Source organism: Lipotes vexillifer, unplaced genomic scaffold (assembly GCF_000442215.2).
Source record: "Lipotes vexillifer unplaced genomic scaffold, Lipotes_vexillifer_v1.1 scaffold395, whole genome shotgun sequence".
Classification (NCBI taxonomy): domain Eukaryota; kingdom Metazoa; phylum Chordata; class Mammalia; order Artiodactyla; family Lipotidae; genus Lipotes; species Lipotes vexillifer.
The window spans coordinates 648,979-666,598 of record NW_006797390.1 but is presented as its reverse complement, the minus strand read 5'-3'; the positions used below and the strand labels follow the sequence as shown (position 1 = coordinate 666,598).

General features: G+C 38.0%; 1 protein-coding gene across 3 annotated transcripts in view; it reads right to left on the bottom strand.

The window, feature by feature from the left end:
* Positions 1 to 310: 310 nt before the first annotated feature.
* Positions 311 to 17,620, bottom strand: part of LRP6 (LDL receptor related protein 6) — a 156,981-nt gene continuing 139,671 nt past the window's right edge. The window contains exons 16-22 of one of the 3 annotated variants that reach the window (XM_007469337.1): positions 17,169 to 17,294; positions 12,194 to 12,430; positions 11,196 to 11,306; positions 7,073 to 7,303; positions 5,295 to 5,431; positions 4,554 to 4,651; positions 311 to 992 (exon numbers count right to left, since the gene is read on the bottom strand). In XM_007469337.1, coding sequence (XP_007469399.1) covers positions 695 to 992; positions 4,554 to 4,651; positions 5,295 to 5,431; positions 7,073 to 7,303; positions 11,196 to 11,306; positions 12,194 to 12,430; positions 17,169 to 17,294 — 1,238 coding nt within the window. In that variant the 3' untranslated portion in view covers positions 311 to 694. The remainder of the gene's footprint in view (positions 993 to 4,553; positions 4,652 to 5,294; positions 5,432 to 7,072; positions 7,304 to 11,195; positions 11,307 to 12,193; positions 12,431 to 17,168; positions 17,295 to 17,620) is intronic. The other 2 variants (XM_007469339.1, XM_007469338.1) reach the window with 2 other exon arrangements.

Sequence of the window (17,620 nt, the reverse complement as noted above, 5' to 3'; positions counted from 1 at the left end):
GTGAGTTTTAAGGTAGGGACAGAAGACTTGCACAACAAACGGCCCCATAGCATCTTACCAGACAGCTGATCTCTCCCACAACAGCAGCACCCCAAATGGATTTTTATAAATATCTATTTTCCTCGATAAAATTGTTGGATTCCTAGAGAAAACAAAGCCCTTTATCCAAAGTTAGTATTAATTCTTTTTTTTTTTCATTTCTTAAATCTGCTGGCCTTCAAATGTTAGTTAACATGAAGGCCATTTGGCTACTTCCAAGTATCTATAGTTTGCTGCTCTGAGATGGACTTTAATTTTTTTTCTTCTTTTCTTTTTTTTTTTTTGGTATCAATAAAGCCCAGACATTCCTGGTCAGTGATGCCTTTATTATTCCTGTTTCCTTTGTACTCAGTCACTTCACTGGGTTTAAGGCATGCTTTGTGTATTTAGTTTGCAAAAATAAAACTTTTAGTACAAATTTACTTTTTATACAAATTTTTATGGCACAAGCAGCAAATGTGCTGTTTTAAGAAAATATATAAATATCTTTTCCTTCTGTACAAATATCTCCAGTATGCCCTAACCCATTTATAATTTTTATCTGTACATGGTCTGCCTCACCCTTCTCGAAGAGCTCCCTCCCCCCCTCCAGATCTCAACCGATTTCGTGTTTACACTTTCGTGTGGGAGGCAGTCAGAGGAGGAGGGCCCCTCCTCAGGAGGAGTCTGTACAGGGAGAGGGCGGCGGTGGGTAGAGGTGATGAGAGTAGCTCCTCTCTGTGTATGGAGAAGGTGGGCAGCTTTCATAGTTCTCTTCTGCCGACAAGTACTGGCTTCGGGGCGTGGGAGGCGGAGGCACAGGCTCTGAGTCATAGTTCAAGTCACTAGTGTAGCCCTTGGCTGTGGCCACTGAGGTCATTATTCTCCGGCTGGGAGCGTAGTCACTGTCACAAACATCTGTGCTGCAGGGTGTGGTGGGCGGTGCAAAGTGCCGGTAACTGTGCGGCCTGTAGCTGGCACAGGGAGAAAATCAGGAGAGGCTGAGTCAGGCTTCCGGAGAGGTGGTTTTCTCTATCAGAATACAGAGGTATTAAACGCAAACCTCACCTGCAAGACGATAAGCTACTACAATTTAAGGCTGCACCAACCAAGAGGCAGTTTTCCATGGCAGATTGGAGGAGGAAGATAGCATGTGTTTCATATTTGTAGATAAAATGTGATTAGAGGCAATTAAAAGTGGATAGAATGGGAATGCAGAGGTGAACCCATTCTAGCCTCTGGGTGTGTGCTTGTGTCTTTAAGTTACCCTGCATCATAGAATAAAAAAGAACTATTCAAAGTTGTATTTAATGGTCATCTTTAGAAAATCACTCAGTTATACATTTTGGATTTAGTCTATATAGTGGACCTCACCAATTTCTGCCTCTCCATGATCTGTGAGGAGAATGGGTCTTTATTACCTTACCTTACTCAAACATGTTAGCATTCTCTCAATACTCCTTAAACGATCTATGATTTACCTGATGAATAATTTAATGATGTCTGAAGACTTCACTCTCTCTTTACAACTCAAATACTGTACAAGCCAGGCTGAATTTTGGTAGACAGCCTAAGGAGCTTATCTATCCCATTATTATTACTATCAGCAAAGGGAAATTGCTGTGGTTTGGGGGAAGGAGTGTTGATTCCCTGTATGTAGACAAGCATATTGTCATATAAGAGTGGCGCTCTAACTGAACATCAAAATGATAAATTCTAGGTATCCATACAGGACCAGTGAATTTTCTAATATGTATTTCAGAGTCCTAATTTATTTTTTACACCTTTTAAGCTAACTTTTCAAGTAATCTATAGCTGTTAAGTCAAGTCTGTGGCGTGGCTAACTAAAGAAAAAGGCACTGGAAAGAGAGAAATGTACTAGTGAAAATAAGAGCTGACAAATTGCTGGCTTTTCTATCATTTCTACTTCTATCTATAACTTCTTATACCATTCATAGTCTAAGTATAGTAAAGCTGATCTTATTTCATATTTATCTCAATCAAGATTTATTTATATGCTTTCCCATCAGACAAAATGACTGCAAGAGTAGGGCAAGAGCAAGTGTAAAACTGAAGTAACGATTTCTAAAATACCTAGTGATACAGAGTGCCAGATAACACCTCAGGATAAAAGCCATGTGAGGCAAGCCCTCAGTGGTATGAAAAGAAATGGCTGCAAAAGACCAAAAGTTACATGACCTGCCAAGCAGGTTCTCAAGCATTTTTACTACCAGTACTGACATGATGTCATAGTATTTTTTAGGTCTTATCTTTCTGTCCAATCAGGTGGCGAGCCTTGGAGAAATTTCTTGGCCCTACATTTAAAAGGCCCAAATTCCATTTTCATGGGGAAAAAAAAAAAAAAAGAGGAGAGAATGAAAGGAAATAGAATTAACAAAATTCTTTTAAGTTCCACAAACTTTAAGTTAGACAAAAATTTCAACAAATGATAAAAAGTTTCACTCTGAAGAAATAAACTGGGCTTAATTTGAGATGTGGGAAATGGTTAAATAAGAATTGTTTTTGATGCAATTATGTTTACTTGAACCAAACAGTGTTTTATTCAACTTAAGGAAATTAATTTTTTAAAAGTAAAACTTTAGGTCTTTCCTTTTGTTTTTTCAATTTTCAGGTTTCTGCCTTTCTATTTGGCTTTTTAGAACAAACCTGTGGTAGGGGAAAGCAACATTTACAATAAAACATACAAACAATCAGTTCAGAGCCAAGCCTATCTTATCCATAAACTGAATGAGAATTGTGAATGAGATACTATAAACAATTTCCACTTGCTTTCTACACATCTATAAGGTTATATATCAGGGCAATCTGACTGGAATGCTAGAAAACACCTGATCTCGAAGATAATAGGCACTTTGAGGGATGCCAATAAACACTGGGCACCAAGCGAAGAGAGAGTGTAAGTTTTTGACTTTCTGCTGGCCTCTCGAATAAGATGAAATATGACACACGAGGACTTAACTTGCTCATCCTTATGCTCTTCTACAGCCTCACGAATCAGCACAAAGGCATAATCCTCCCATTTCTGGCTTACAAATACATTTCAGTTATTTTAGTGAGTCATGATTTATTCCATGCAACTATATGAGAAACTTTTCATTCCAGATTGTAATAACATATGTAAGCAAGAGGTGAACTTAAGCTTCTCTCAACTCTTCTCAAATTCTGTTCCCTTAATACTCCTGCTGTTTTAGAGTTCTCGTAACGCTCCCAACCTTAGTTTTATCCCAATATTCCACTGAAGACTATCAATCAAACCTAACCTCAGCAGTAACCTTTTTGCAATCAAGTCACTTTGGGGGGTAACTTCCTTAGAATACTGCCAAAGCCCGGGGGCTCTACCTTAATACTTTAAAAGACAGCATTTTTGACTCTCTTTAAAAAATGTAGAGTGCCCTGAAGATCCGAACAGACATTTTTCCAAAGAGGAAATGCAGATGGCCAACAGGCACATGAAAAGATGCTTGACACTGCTATCATCAGCAAAATGCAAATCAAAATCACAATGAGGTATCACTTCACACCTGTCAGAAGGGCTATCATCAGAAAGAACACAAATAACAAATGTTGGCAGGATGTAGAGAAAAGGGAACCCTTGTATACTGTCAGTGGAAATGCAAATTGATGCAGCCACTGTGGAAAACAGTATGGAGGTTTCTCAAAAAACTAAAATAGAACTATCACATGACCCAGCAATTCCACACCTGGGTATAGATCTGAAAAAAATGGAAACACTAATTTGGAAAGATATGTGCACCCCAATGTTCCCAGCAGCATTACTATAATTGCCAAGACATGGAAGCAACCTAAGTGTCCAGCAACACATGAATGGATAAAGAAGATGTGGTACACACACACACACACACACACACACACACACACACACACACACAACGGAATACTATTCAGCCATAAAAAAGAAAGACATTTTGCTATTTGCAATAACATGGATGGACTTGGAGAGTATTGAGCTAAGTGAAATAAGTCAGACAGAGAAAGACAAATACTGTACGATATCAATTACATGTGGAATTTTAAAAATACAACAAACTAGTGAATATAACAAAAAAGAAGCAGGCCCACAGATACAGAGAACAAACTAGTGGTTACTACTGGGGAGAGAGAAGTGGGGAGGGGCAATTTAGGGGCAGGGTAATAAGAGGTATAATATTTTAGGTATAAAATAAGCTACAAGGATATACTGTACAATACAGGGAATAGTCAATATTTTACAGTAACTATAAATGGAGTATAACCCCTAAACACTGTGAATCACCACACTGTACACCTATAGCTTATACAGTATATTGTACATCAACTGTACTTCAACTTTAAAAACGTATAATGCCCTGAAAGAAAAGGATTTGTGGCAGGGGCAATATCCGCATGACCAACATAAGACGCCTGTTCTCTCCTGGTGACCATCATCCATTCATTCAGGGCTACAGCAAACGCACAACTAGAACACTTGCTTCTAATAAATACTTCGATTTATGCTGGAGGAGGATGTGTATTACCTGTAGGACCTATGAGTGGAAGGACTGTTTGAAGAATAACCAAATTCCATAGTGTAATGTGATCGCTCTGTGGCCGGGGATGGCGGAGGGTTCAAAATCTAAAAGGAAAAATAATCAAATTATTGAAATAAGAATAGTCTGTTCCAGACAAGAGACTATTAGCCTTTTTTTCAACTTCTTTTCCTTCATCTCTGTTCACATTACCTTCCGTGACACTAGTGGCACAATCCTATTTCAAAGAACTGACCTAGAATAGTACTTCAGGATTGTGGCTCTCCACCCCTAAGACACAATGTCATTATGGCTGAATAGCACAAGGTGATGAGAAGGAAATCTGTAATCTACAAGTCACTGGTTTAAGTGTAGCACAACTGGGTTGAGTTTTTAACTCAGAAAAATTACTGACTTAGGAGAAATACCAGGTGTACTTCTTCTCTTGGGAGGTCATGGAATGAAGGTCCTTAGCCTCTCAGGAGGTACTATTCAATAGTTCTACTTTTACCCAGTATATGAAATTAACGTCAGTGTTTTCAAGTATGCTGGTTTGCTACACAGTAAACTTAAAGAAAGATTTCTAAGTGCTCACGTGGTGGTAAATCCTTTGAGCCTTATATACCTAAATTCTATACTAAAAAACTTTTTATATTACCATCACTGAGTACCCACATTTAAATAAGTTAAAAATCTAAGATCCTGTTTATCTTAGTATTCAAAGTGAACAAAGGAAAACAGACTGCTTACTGCAGGGAAGTAAGTGCCTTTGGTGCTTGAAGAACTACTTGACGATGCTCCTGTGACATGAGCTCGGTCATAAGGGGGTCCACTGCTTCCCCCCATGATACTGAGGGAGCTTATCATTGATTTACCTCGAGACATTCCTAAAATGAAGGATAATACTGAAGTTGAATAAGATCTATAAAAATGCATGAAATAATTTTATTCAGTACTAGAATTACAGATACCAATTGTCAAATAGTTTGGCTTTAAAACAATTTATGTCCTCTTTTCCCAATAATAATTGAAAACACTTAATGGAAAAGAGGAACAAATGTTCCCTAGAAGTGGACACTTCCACTGAGAGCTGGCCTAGAACAAGGCCAAGAATAGCTCCCAGCCCTTCCTCTGCCCCAGAATGGAAGCAGAGCCCTTTAAACTGAGAGGTTTTCAACCTCTTAAAGGATCTGAGAAAGAATGAACTGGGGAGAGTGGAGGCTACAAAGCAGGGCAGACTAAGTAATAGATCTGCTCAAAAGAAAACTAAACCCATTTTAAAGGGCATAAATTCACTGTATGGAAGATTATTGCTTTATCTACTGGATGCAAATGTTGTTGGAATCACAACTACAATGCTAAAGAAGAAATTCCATTTTTTCAAAATGACTTCCCAAATTCCACTAACAAAGTTAGGTATGGTAACAAGGAATCATTAACAGTTTTAAAAATCACATGTTTCCTTAGAGTTAACATCCAGAATAAGTTCTTATTTTCACAGGGCTCTTGGCCTGGTATCTCTTTCTCCATATTCATCACAAGAAACGCTTCTTTTCACTGAGGGTACCAAAATGCATTGAAAAGAAAGCTGGGGCTTCCCTGGTGGTGCAGTGGTTGAGAATCCACCTGCCAATGCAGAGGACACGGGTTCGAGCCCTGGTCTGGGAGGATCCCACATGCCGCGGAGCAGACAGGCCTGTGCGTCACAGCTACTGAGCCTGTGCTCTGGAGTCCGCGAGCCACAACTAATGAAGCTGGCACGCCTAGAGTCCATGCTCCACAGCGGGAGAGGCCACTGCAATGAGAAGGCCGCGCACAGGAACAAAGAGTGGCCCCCGCTCGCCACAACTAGAGAAAGCCCACTTGCAGGAACAAAGACCCAACGAAGCCAAAAATAAATAAATAAATTTATTTTAAAAAAAGAAAGAAATGAAAGCTGTACGTCCCCAGAGCAATATGGTCTCTCTCAAGTATAGAACATCTGGCAACTTGGCTATGTTTGAACAAAACCTACTCCCAATGTCATCACCGAAGTTAGGAGAAAACATGAGATGACATATACCTCCCTGCTATCACTCAGGTATTTCTAAAGCTCTGTTTGCTGAAAAGGAATCTTCATCCATTTTGGGGCCTCCTTTAATTCCTGGGCTCAGTAGTACTGAGGTCTCTTGGTAGTGAACCTAAAGAATTGTGGTTTATAACTCTTTTCACCAAATGACCGGTTGATTCATTTTCAGTAGAGCACATCCAGAAACGCAGTATATGCAGTAAATGTATTATATATAAATGCTTGTATGTACATATATTTGCTTTATATCCTCTGGCAATTTCTACCAAACCATACCTAAGGACTTCTGTGTAAAGAGAAGGTGCTAAAAGTAAAAGAGAACATTTGTTCTTATAATTGTTTAAGCCCAAAGCGGTCTACGTTGACATAGACTGTAGGCAGTATTCTGTTTCCATAATGGAAACGTGGCAATCTTGCCAGAACCCAAGACTTGATTCTCAATGGATCAGTCTCAGCTCACCTGGAAGGGATCCTGACAAAGAGCTTGGGTGTGGCACATAACCAAGGGGCACAGAAGCTGGTCCATGAACTACATAGTCATTAGTCATGGTTTCCCCATCGCCCTTCATACGTGGACACAACATCCTCTGGCAAATAAAGTATATGGTTCCAGACACAAAAATGGTAACAATTACTCCAATAACTGAACCAACTGTATTGGTGGCCTGTGGTGCTGGCTCCTCAGTTGGATCTAAAATGGGAATGCAGTACAATTACATAATGGAAAAACAACTGTAGGTTCAAAATAGTAATTAAAAAGAGGCTTGCAAGCAGAATGTGAGGCTAATGATGACAACTCATAAACACTTTTCTCTTTTGTGAATACATATACATCATGCCCCATGGATATATACATAAATGTCATTGTTAGGAATCAAAACGAATTATCCTTAAGTGAAAACAGACACAGAACAATACATTGGGAAGTATAATTGTAAATCAATAATAAAAATGTTAATTATAGATTTAAACACCATTAAGAAGCTTAAAACAACATATATAGATAAAATCTATCCTAGTTCATTCTGTATATCATAAAAATCAATAAGGTTACTTTGGAATTTCAGAGAAAATTTTAGGGTCAGAAGGGATAGACCTGGAAAAGTCATCAAATGTTTTACCTGGAATGGTAAAGAAGCCCAAATCAGCTCTGAGCTTGATTTTAGGTCTGAAAGTGAAGAGGAAGTAGAAGCTACAGATGAGCATTAGCTCTCAGGCCCGATATACCGCCGCCTTAAGGGGGAGTCTAGTTGCCTGAGGGCAAGGAATATAAGGTCTCTGATACTTGAGTACCCGAGGACTCAGAAAGAAAAGCCAGAGCATGAGATGCCCATGGCATCTATATTCATGGAATCCCTGAGCTATCTGAGGCTTTAGAAGCAGAGGGCATCAATATTGGAGGTAGAGGGAAATAGCAAAAGGGCTCATCAGATTCAGAGCATTACTCTTCTATTCAGAAGGAAAATCCTTCCATTCTGAATAGTCAGACTATATTTCACAACTGCAGATCCTTTAAACACCTTCCTTCTGCTTCATCTTGCCTCAAAAGCACCATCCACATAGCTAACTCACCCTATGATTAAATCCAAGAAATGAGAGAAAACAACATCACTAAGTTACATAATATGTAGGGGCTGCCAGTCCCGTATTATCACCTATGGACTCTGAGGCAGACTCCTTAGTCCTTGTGAGCAACAGCCCATCTTTCTCATTCTTTTTCAGTGCACTGGCATTCCTTTCTAACGCCGACCTTCAAGAAAGAACAGTTTACACTCACCATCTCCAATTCTTAGTCTCTGGGTCACATCTTACCTCACTGAAATTAGACTTCTGTCCTCACTACCACAATGAAACTAGTCTGCAAAGGTCAAAGTTCTCCTATTTGCCGTAGTCAATAAACTCTTCTTCTCACTGACATTTCTATACATTCGATATTGCTGACTCCTGTTCTCTTCTCAAAAATGCCTGATCCTTCCAAGATACCGCTCTCTCGGTTTTACCATCTGATTATTTGTTCTGTTTCCTCTTGTTGGCTTCATTCTCTTCTGTCTGCCTCAAGTGCAGGTGCTTCTCCAGAGTTCTGTCTACCACCTGCTACTTTCCTCCGCTGCTTACTCCCCCTAGATTTCATCTACTGCCTCAGCTGTAATTAACATTAATAAACTAAAAAGCCCATCTCTCTCTCTTGAGCTACAGACCCATACAGTTAACTTTCTGAATAGCTACAACAGGATACCCAATGGGCAACTTTAATGCAACATAATCCAAACTGAACTCATAGTCACCATCATTTGTCAATGTTTCCTAGACTCCAGGGGTAAGGTAGATCATAAATAAATGATGGCACCTGTAGCAAATTAAAGGAATTTAAATTAAATTTAAAACAAAAATAAACTAATTAAAGATCTACATCAGCTAAACATGACATCCACAGTCAAGATACAAAATGATACTTGGGTTCTTAGTCTCTGACATATATTCTAGTTTATGACTCCAGTCACTCAATGAGGTAACCTGTGAGTCAACCTAGACTTATCAACTCTAAGTGGTTACCAAACCCTTTTTATTCTATTTCTGGAATAACTTTGAAATCTATCCCCTCCCTCCTTTCCACCACCACTGCTCCCCTTGATTTAGACCTCCACCATCTTCTGCTGGAACTACAATAGCCTCCAAAGCATTTTAAAATTATAGGCTGCAAGTCATTAGATGGTAAAAACAACTTAAGTGGGTTGAAACCAGCATTCTGAAACAGAAAACTTCAGAATGCATTCCACACAATATAGGTAAATACTGCTGTATGACACTTTCATTTGTGTGTACACACATCTTTGTATTCCTCTTGATGTGGTCAAAAAATTTTCAAATCTAAAACCAATCTAAAAAATTTCCCTGCCATAATCTTATCACCTCCAACGCATCTGCTTTACAGCTTTCACAATTATGTAGCCATGCCAGTCCTTCACTTAAGTTCTTCAATGGCTCTCCATTATTCTGGAAAACTTTCTAGACTCTTTAGAGGAAAAGTAAAATCCTTCGTGATCTCACCTTTACATATGCTATCTCCAGCTGACACCCCTCAAGACAGGAGACTGTATTTTGGCAGTCCAATTTACATGTTAACTTCTCAAAGGTGCTTGTTTCACTCTGGTTTTGAGCAGGACAGGGCAGTCCCTCTGCCTGGAATGCAATCTCTCCACTTACCCGCATAAGTAACGCTACTCACTGACCAACACCCACCAACCTTATGCACCATTTTTCTAAGACGTTTTCCCTGAAACCCATCTTCATTCCTAAAGATCTGACTACTCTCTTCTTTGTGCTAATCCTTGTACAGATCTCTATTACAGCATATTTAATATCATTTATCACACTCCTTTATCAAGTACCTACTATGATCCAAGCTGTATGTTTTATATACATTAAATCATTTAATTTTCTCACAACAGCCATGCTAAATATTATCTTCATTTTAAAGATGGAGGAACTGAGGCCTAACAAGAGCAAATAATTGCTGGTAAGCGGTGAAGTTAGAATTCAAATCCATCTCTGCCTGGCTTTAAAATCCCCCTTCTTGGGACTTCCCTGGTGGCGCAGTGGTTGGGAGTCCACCTGCCGATGCAGGGGACACGGGTTCGTGCCCCGGTCCGGGAAGATCCCACATGACGCGGAGCGGCTGGGCCCGGGAGCCATGGCCGCTGAGCCTGTGCGTCCGGAGCCTGTGCTCCACAACGGGAGAGGCCACAACAGTGAGAGGCCCGCGTACCGCAAAAAAAAAAAAAAAAAAAGAAAAAGAAAAATCCCTCTTCTTACTACTACCTCCTTGGTACAGGTACCATGCATCCTCAGCACACAGTAGGTATTCAGCACATGTTTGCTGAATAAATGAATAGTTTCCAAATATTTTAGTGAGTCTCCCATTTGAATTTTGTAAAAATACCAGCTTAAAGTCTTTGTTAAAGATTAAAGAGCTTTAAAATGAGTTCTGTCTAAACTCCACAAACAGGGTAGGTAGACCTGGCTTGTGTTGAATTCCATTCAGAACTGTTTGTCAATTTGGGATATATTTTATGTTAGGACATTAGTCAATAGTTATGAACCCTGAAGAAACACAGGTTATTTAGCCTAAGGTCTCTAGACCTAGGGGTGTATGGTGGCTCAAGTATCCTCAGGCTGCATTTTAAGGAAGCTCTTAAAGTCACTGGTAGAAAACTACCCAGAAAAAAAATGGGAGACTTTAAACATGGACCAATGTTCAGAAACTCTTAAGTTTATTTAGACCACTGATTGATTTCTACATCTCTAAACTGAGAATTTCCTAACTTTAGTTTTGGCAAAACAATATTCTTTTCTGATGCTTTACTAAATGTTTCTGTGAAGATTTTTGTACGTAAGAAAACTATTGTCTTTAAGAAATTATTAAATATAAAATGTAAGAAATCCCTGGTACAAATAACTAACTTAATAACTTGTTTCTTAATACGGAAATATTGGTTGTAAGTGAACCTCACACATAAAGACAAGGAAAAGTACTTTAAAACTTCTCCCTTAAAAGTAATAAACAAGGTTTTAGTCATACTTACAACAATCCAGTTCATCCGATTTGTCGCTGCAATCTAAATTATGATCACATTTCTTGTGTTTTCCAACGCACTGACCATTGGCGCAGCGGAATTGATCAATTAAACAAAGCACTGAGGAAAAGAATGCAAATAGTTTTCTTATTTTTGCTACCATGTAAACTCTGGGAAAAGTCAAAAAGTGCTTTCTGGGGCTTCCCTGGTGGCGCAGTGGTTGAGAGTCCTCCTGCCGATGCAGGGGACACGGGTTCATGCCCCGGTCTGGGAAGATCCCACATGCCGCGGAGTGGCTGGGCCTGTGAGCCATGGCTGCTGGGCCTGCGCATCCAGAGCCTGTGCTCCGCAACGGGAGAGGCCACAACAGTGAGAGGCCCGCATACCGCAAAAAAAAAAAAAAAAGTGCTTTCTGTGCGCAAATGAAAAACAAATTGTACTTTTAGAGAAAACTTACAGATTATTCTCTGGGGATTTCAACTGGTCGAGAGAAAAGAGAAAACAAAGGAATCCAGCACAAAGTTTCCTGTTTTGTCCTTTATGCTAAATTTCATCTTTCACTAATAATTCTGTCAAGAATTAAAGAATTCTACACGCATTTCTGGACACTAAAAATTTCCAGAGAATTTGTTTTTCTTGTTTTTGTTGTGGTTGTTTTTTACTGTGTTAAAGGTTAGCAGATAAAAGAAAATATGAAATTATTTTACGTTGTAATAAATAAATCCACTAACTGAGAGCTCATTGGAAATAAGGACTAGTTTTACATACTGAAGGTCTAATGTTTTGGCCTCATTTCTCAACTTGCAAAGCTTACTAACGTATATAAACCTTACGTATGTTAAGTGAATTAAAGCAATTCAGAACATGCTACTATGTTTAGAAATAATAAAGTCAAATACACTTGAAAAACCCCAAATCTACCACTGAAAGAGCCAAAGCAATACTCTGAATTTCAAACAACTTAATTGAAAAAGGACTCCATAACCAGGCCTAGGAATTTCAGATACCTTCACAGTTCTTCTCATCTGACTTATCCTGGCAGTTGGCATCTCCATTGCATCTCAGGGCACCATCAATACACTGCCCACTGGCACACTGGAACTGGGACTCTGAGCACACAGGACAATTGAGCTCATCACTGTGATCTTCACATTCAGTAAACCCATCGCACCGCCAAGCCACAGGGATACAGTCAATTTCTCCCGTGAAACAAGTAAACTGCTGAGGAGAACATGTTGGGGGTTCTTCAAATGAACAAGGGGGAGGGGAGTGACAAAAACACAATCACAGTCACATAGAGGTACAAACATTTACACCTGAGTGAAGTCCATTTAATAATTAGCATGTACAAAACACTTCATAATAGATAAAACTTGTAAAGTGTCTCTCACTGAATCAGAGAAGAAATATAATTTTTATAGTAGTTCATTTAGATTCACTAACTTGCAAAACTATAAGGCAGAAGCTTTCTCGTATACTATAATTCAAGTAGGATTACTGTATTTGCAATCTGTTATAATCTCACACATAGATCATCATGTGGAAATCATCACTATAATCGATCTGGGACGATCTGGGAATCATCACTATAATCATCGACCTCCAAATATTTTAAAGTTACCTTAGAATTCATAACTTTTCTAGCCCTGAGGTTCTCAAATAATGGTGTACAAACCCCTGGGGGTTCCTAACCTGCGACCTCTTTCAGGGAATTGACAAAAACTATTTTATAATAATATTAACATGTCACTTGCACTGGTGCCACAAAAGGAATGGTGGGTAAAACTCTTGGCACCTTAGCAGATTCAAGGCAATGGCACCAAACTGTACTAGTAGTCACTGCATTCTACAGTCACATACATAAGGGGTGGGGGGCAATGGGGAAGCCAGTTTCATTTAAGAATGTTCTTGATGAATCAGTAAAAATGTTAATTACATTAAAATCAATTCTTTTAGTACATGTCTCCTCAATACTGTCTGACAAAATGGGAAGCATGTATAAAGCTCGTGTTGCATACCTCAGCATGATGGTTTCTTATTAAGGGAAAGCATTCTGAGCAATAAACGCAACCTAAAATGGAACACCCTTCTGATGTGAAAGAACAACTGACAGATAAACTATCGATGTTTGCACTTGGGTATCTGGCAGGAAGTTTTAAAAAAATGAACCAGTGAGTCAATTATTTCAAGGAAAACAAGAGCAAATCATAATAACACTGTACTTCTGTGGCAAATTATAACACTGGAACTTTCAATCAGAAATTATAATTTTGGAAGACCTATATCCAAAACTAAACTTGACAGACTCCTAGTACTTAAATATTTTTATGATGAGATTGGTGGTAATATTAATGTTATTTTTTTCGATACTGTATAATGAAACACATCAAAATCTGAAGATCTGGGAATTTATGAATGGAATTCTAATATTTCCAAATGACCAAGGTGTAAGGTTACAAAATAGTGAATGGGTAAAATATCCATTCTGAGCACAAGATAAACTAACAGATCTCAACATGAGACTATGAAAAGTGAACTGAAATGGTTTCAAATTCCACATTACAACTAAACCTATAGAAAACGATCACTTGTCAAGATTTGGTGTAGAATTCAAGATAAATGTACATAATTATTTGAAAAGACTGTATTATAGTCCTCCATTTTCCTCATATCTGTATGAGGCCAAATTTCTTCATGTACTTCAACAAAACTACGTACTACAACAGACTGAATGCAGAAGTAGACATCAGAATCTAGCCCAACATTAGAGACTGACAAAAATGTAAAAATAATGCGATATTTCTCACTAAAATTATTTGCTTTAGAAAATACAGTTAATTTTCTTAAAAGTTTTAATTTGAGAACATGTAAAGGTTTATTATTGTTATTTTTTAACAAATATTTTTTAAAGTTCTTGGTTTCAAATCCTACTACGGTAAATACAGATAAATATAACCTATGCAAACAAAAGCTCTCCTTAGCAGTTCTTTAAAATGTAAAAATATGCTGAGACCAGTTTGAGAACTGTCATTCAACCCGAATTTCTTTGTTCTGCAAATGAAGAAACTGAGGTTCAGAGAGGCTAAGTGATCACCAAGGTCAAAGAGCTTCCTATGAATAAGAGTGATTTAAAAAAAGGACTAGAAGGGCAGTCTCCTTACTTTTAGCCCATTGCCTTTACCACTGTATCACAGGCCCACTGACTCCTTTTAAAAACTTGTCTGTTAGTAAATTCTCTAGAGAACAGAACTTTTATTATGTAACTATGGATCAGAAAACCTTTTATCCTTAAAATACAGAATATTGGATAGAGAATAGAGATTACAAGTGAACATTTTACATGGAGAATTTGAGGGACTTTTTAGAGGAAATTTGAGCCTATTATGTATAGAGCACTGTAACAGATCACAAGGAGAATAAAAATAGATAAAATATGGTCCATGTCCTTAAAGAGCTTTTAATTTGGTTGAGGCTAGGAACACACTAATGAATATAAAACAAATGATTATGTAACTCTGTGCTGCATGGTGCTAACAAGTGCTACAATTCAGAAAAAGGGACAACAGTAACAGCTAGTGAAGGTTTCAGAGATCATGAGGAAGACTCATCAGCTGCACCTTGAAAACGAGAGATTGAGGATGTGCAGGCAAAAAGAAAAATACATCCCTGACATACCACAAGAAAATCCACAGAAGCAAAACAAAACAGAACATGCCACAGTGATGTCGAACTCCAAACAGCCACACAAAAATAAAGTGAGCAGATTGGGCAGAAATACAAATGAGATGGGTTGGTAAAATAGGCTGAAATGAAAACACATCTTGAAGGTCAAGCAGAGGAATTAAGATTCTGTATTTCATTTACCTCCACTGTAAAATCAATATTAAGTCACAAGAAAAATCTTGTATAAAAACATTCACTGCAGTTTCACTCTTAATAACAAAAACTGAAAACAATTAAAATGTCCCTCAACACAATAATAATAAACTGTGGCTTATTTATACAATGAAACATACTATGTAGCAATAGAAAGATAAAAATGACTGATGCACTCCACTATAAGGATGAATCTCAAAAATATTATATTAAACAAGAGAATCCAGACATACAGTATGTACGTCATGATTCCTTATATGAAGTTCAAGAACAGGCAAAGCTAAACTATTAGGATGATAATCAAAAAAATGGTTACTTCTGGAAGAGAACTGGTTGCTAGGACACAGGGAACTTTTCTTAATGAAAACACCGTATATGTCTAGATTTGGGTGTTGGTAACACCATTGTACACATTTGTTAAAAACAATGCATTTAATAAAACTATGCATTTAATATATACATTAAAAACAATCACTAAATGTGAAGGAAAAAAACACTGGTCTTTTACAGGACATTTTCTAAATGAAAGGTAGTATCTTTGATTCAGTTTTACCTACGTTATCATTACATAAAGGCATATTTTTCTAGGATATTTTCTAGGATTTGCCTTATTAGAGCAATAATCTGGTACCCTGACATGGAAACACTTGCTTTTTTTTTTTTTTTTTCTTTTTCTTTTTGCAGTACGTGGGCCTCTCACTGTTGTGGCCTCTCCCGTTGCGGAGCACAGGCTCAGGACGCGCAGGCTCAGCGGCCATGGCTCACGGGCCCAGCCGCTCCGCGGCATGTGGGATCTTCCCGGACCGGGGCACGAACCCGTGTCCCCTGCATCGGCAGGCGGACTCCCAACCACTGCGCCACCAGGGAAGCCCCGCTTTTTTCTTTTTTAATTGTGGTAAAATATATGTAACAAGTCGACCACTTTAGCCATTTTAAAATATACAGTTCAGTGGCACTAAATATATTCACATTGTTGTGTAATGCCTGCTACTTTGGGGAGAGATACTTCAAGTAGCAGAGCTTAACTTTTACTATGCACATATCTGATCTCCCCGACCAAACTGTATGCTCTGTGTCAAAGATCTGCAAATCTTCTGCAGTCCAAACAGAGTGCCTCATAGCTGCTACTCAATACATGTTATTTTTTTTTAAACTTAAAGGAAAGTTAGAATAAAATATTCTTATAATACCATCTTATCAATAATTTTTATATTTTGAGTGTAAGCCCTTTCAATCTTTGTTCACAGAAATACGTTTTTTACGTAATTCTCATCACAGTAGAGAACGCAATTTTAATATTTTTTTTTCCACATGCACCAAATTTTGGCTACATTTTTACATCAGCTTATGCTCATAATGTTTAAGAGCTATATAAACTCAGTGATTTTACTAACTTTCCTATCATTAGAAATTGTTTTTAAATTTCTGTCACTGTAGAGAATAGTCTTTTTCCTTCAGTTGAATTAACTTAGAATTATCCCCGAGAGGAGAATTTCTGAATTAAGGGAAAAAATATTATAATGGCATTTGAAGCTACCATACTTTGCTTTAACAAAGGAATATACCAATCTGTTACGGTCCCATGAGTGACTGAACCAATTTCACTACAACATTATTACTACTCAGTGATATCGTTAAAAAAAAATTTTTTTTTTTTTTTTTTGGCTAGGTAAGTAAGAGAAACAACAGGGAACTGCTGATAGAACTGAACAAAATAGTATTCTTTTCACTGGATACACTCCCAGCAAATGACATATAAACTGATAGAATCTAGGATTCAGTGGATGGAGACTATAGGAGGTAGAATTAATTCACCTTGTTACCCTTTGGGGTGGGAAAAGCTACTTTTTTATTAGGAAATAGATTCATTCACAGTTATGAGTTTCCCCTTTTGCCTTAGTCCCAGGGTTAGGTTACACCTATCACTTGTCATGATGAATTCACTCTTAGAAGAATCCAAAAGCCTAGTATAGTGCAGAAAATGAAATATAAGTGAGCAATCAAGTTAGGAGAAAGCAATTTCACTGTCAAATCAAAGAATGCTAAACTAAGTTTTGGAACATGACTGGCATTTAGACTTTCAGAAAAAAATAATAACATATTTACCTCCACATAGTAGCTCATCTTGAAGCAGAACCAAGTGCATGGGGCAGGAGCACCTTGTAGTACCATCTCCCTTTACAAGACAAATATGTGAACAGCCACCATTATCCTGAGTACAAGGGTGCTGTCCTGCAAAGAGAAGAGAGAAGAGAAGAGAAGAGGAGCACAGAAGAGGAGAGAAGAGAAAAAAGAAAGGAAAGAAAAAGAAAGAACGGAAAAAGAAAAGGAAAGAAGAGAGGGAGGAAGAAGGAAGAAGAGCCCAGCCAAAATCAATTATTTTTGAGTTACCAACAAAACCAAATGCAAAATCCCTTTGAATTTTATTTCCACACAGTATAATTTCTCACCCCATCCCTACACAATCTATAAGGAGGACAACAATTTAAAACACAAAATACTTATATCTAACCACTGTCTTTACATATTTATACATAAAATATTTTACAGTATTTAAA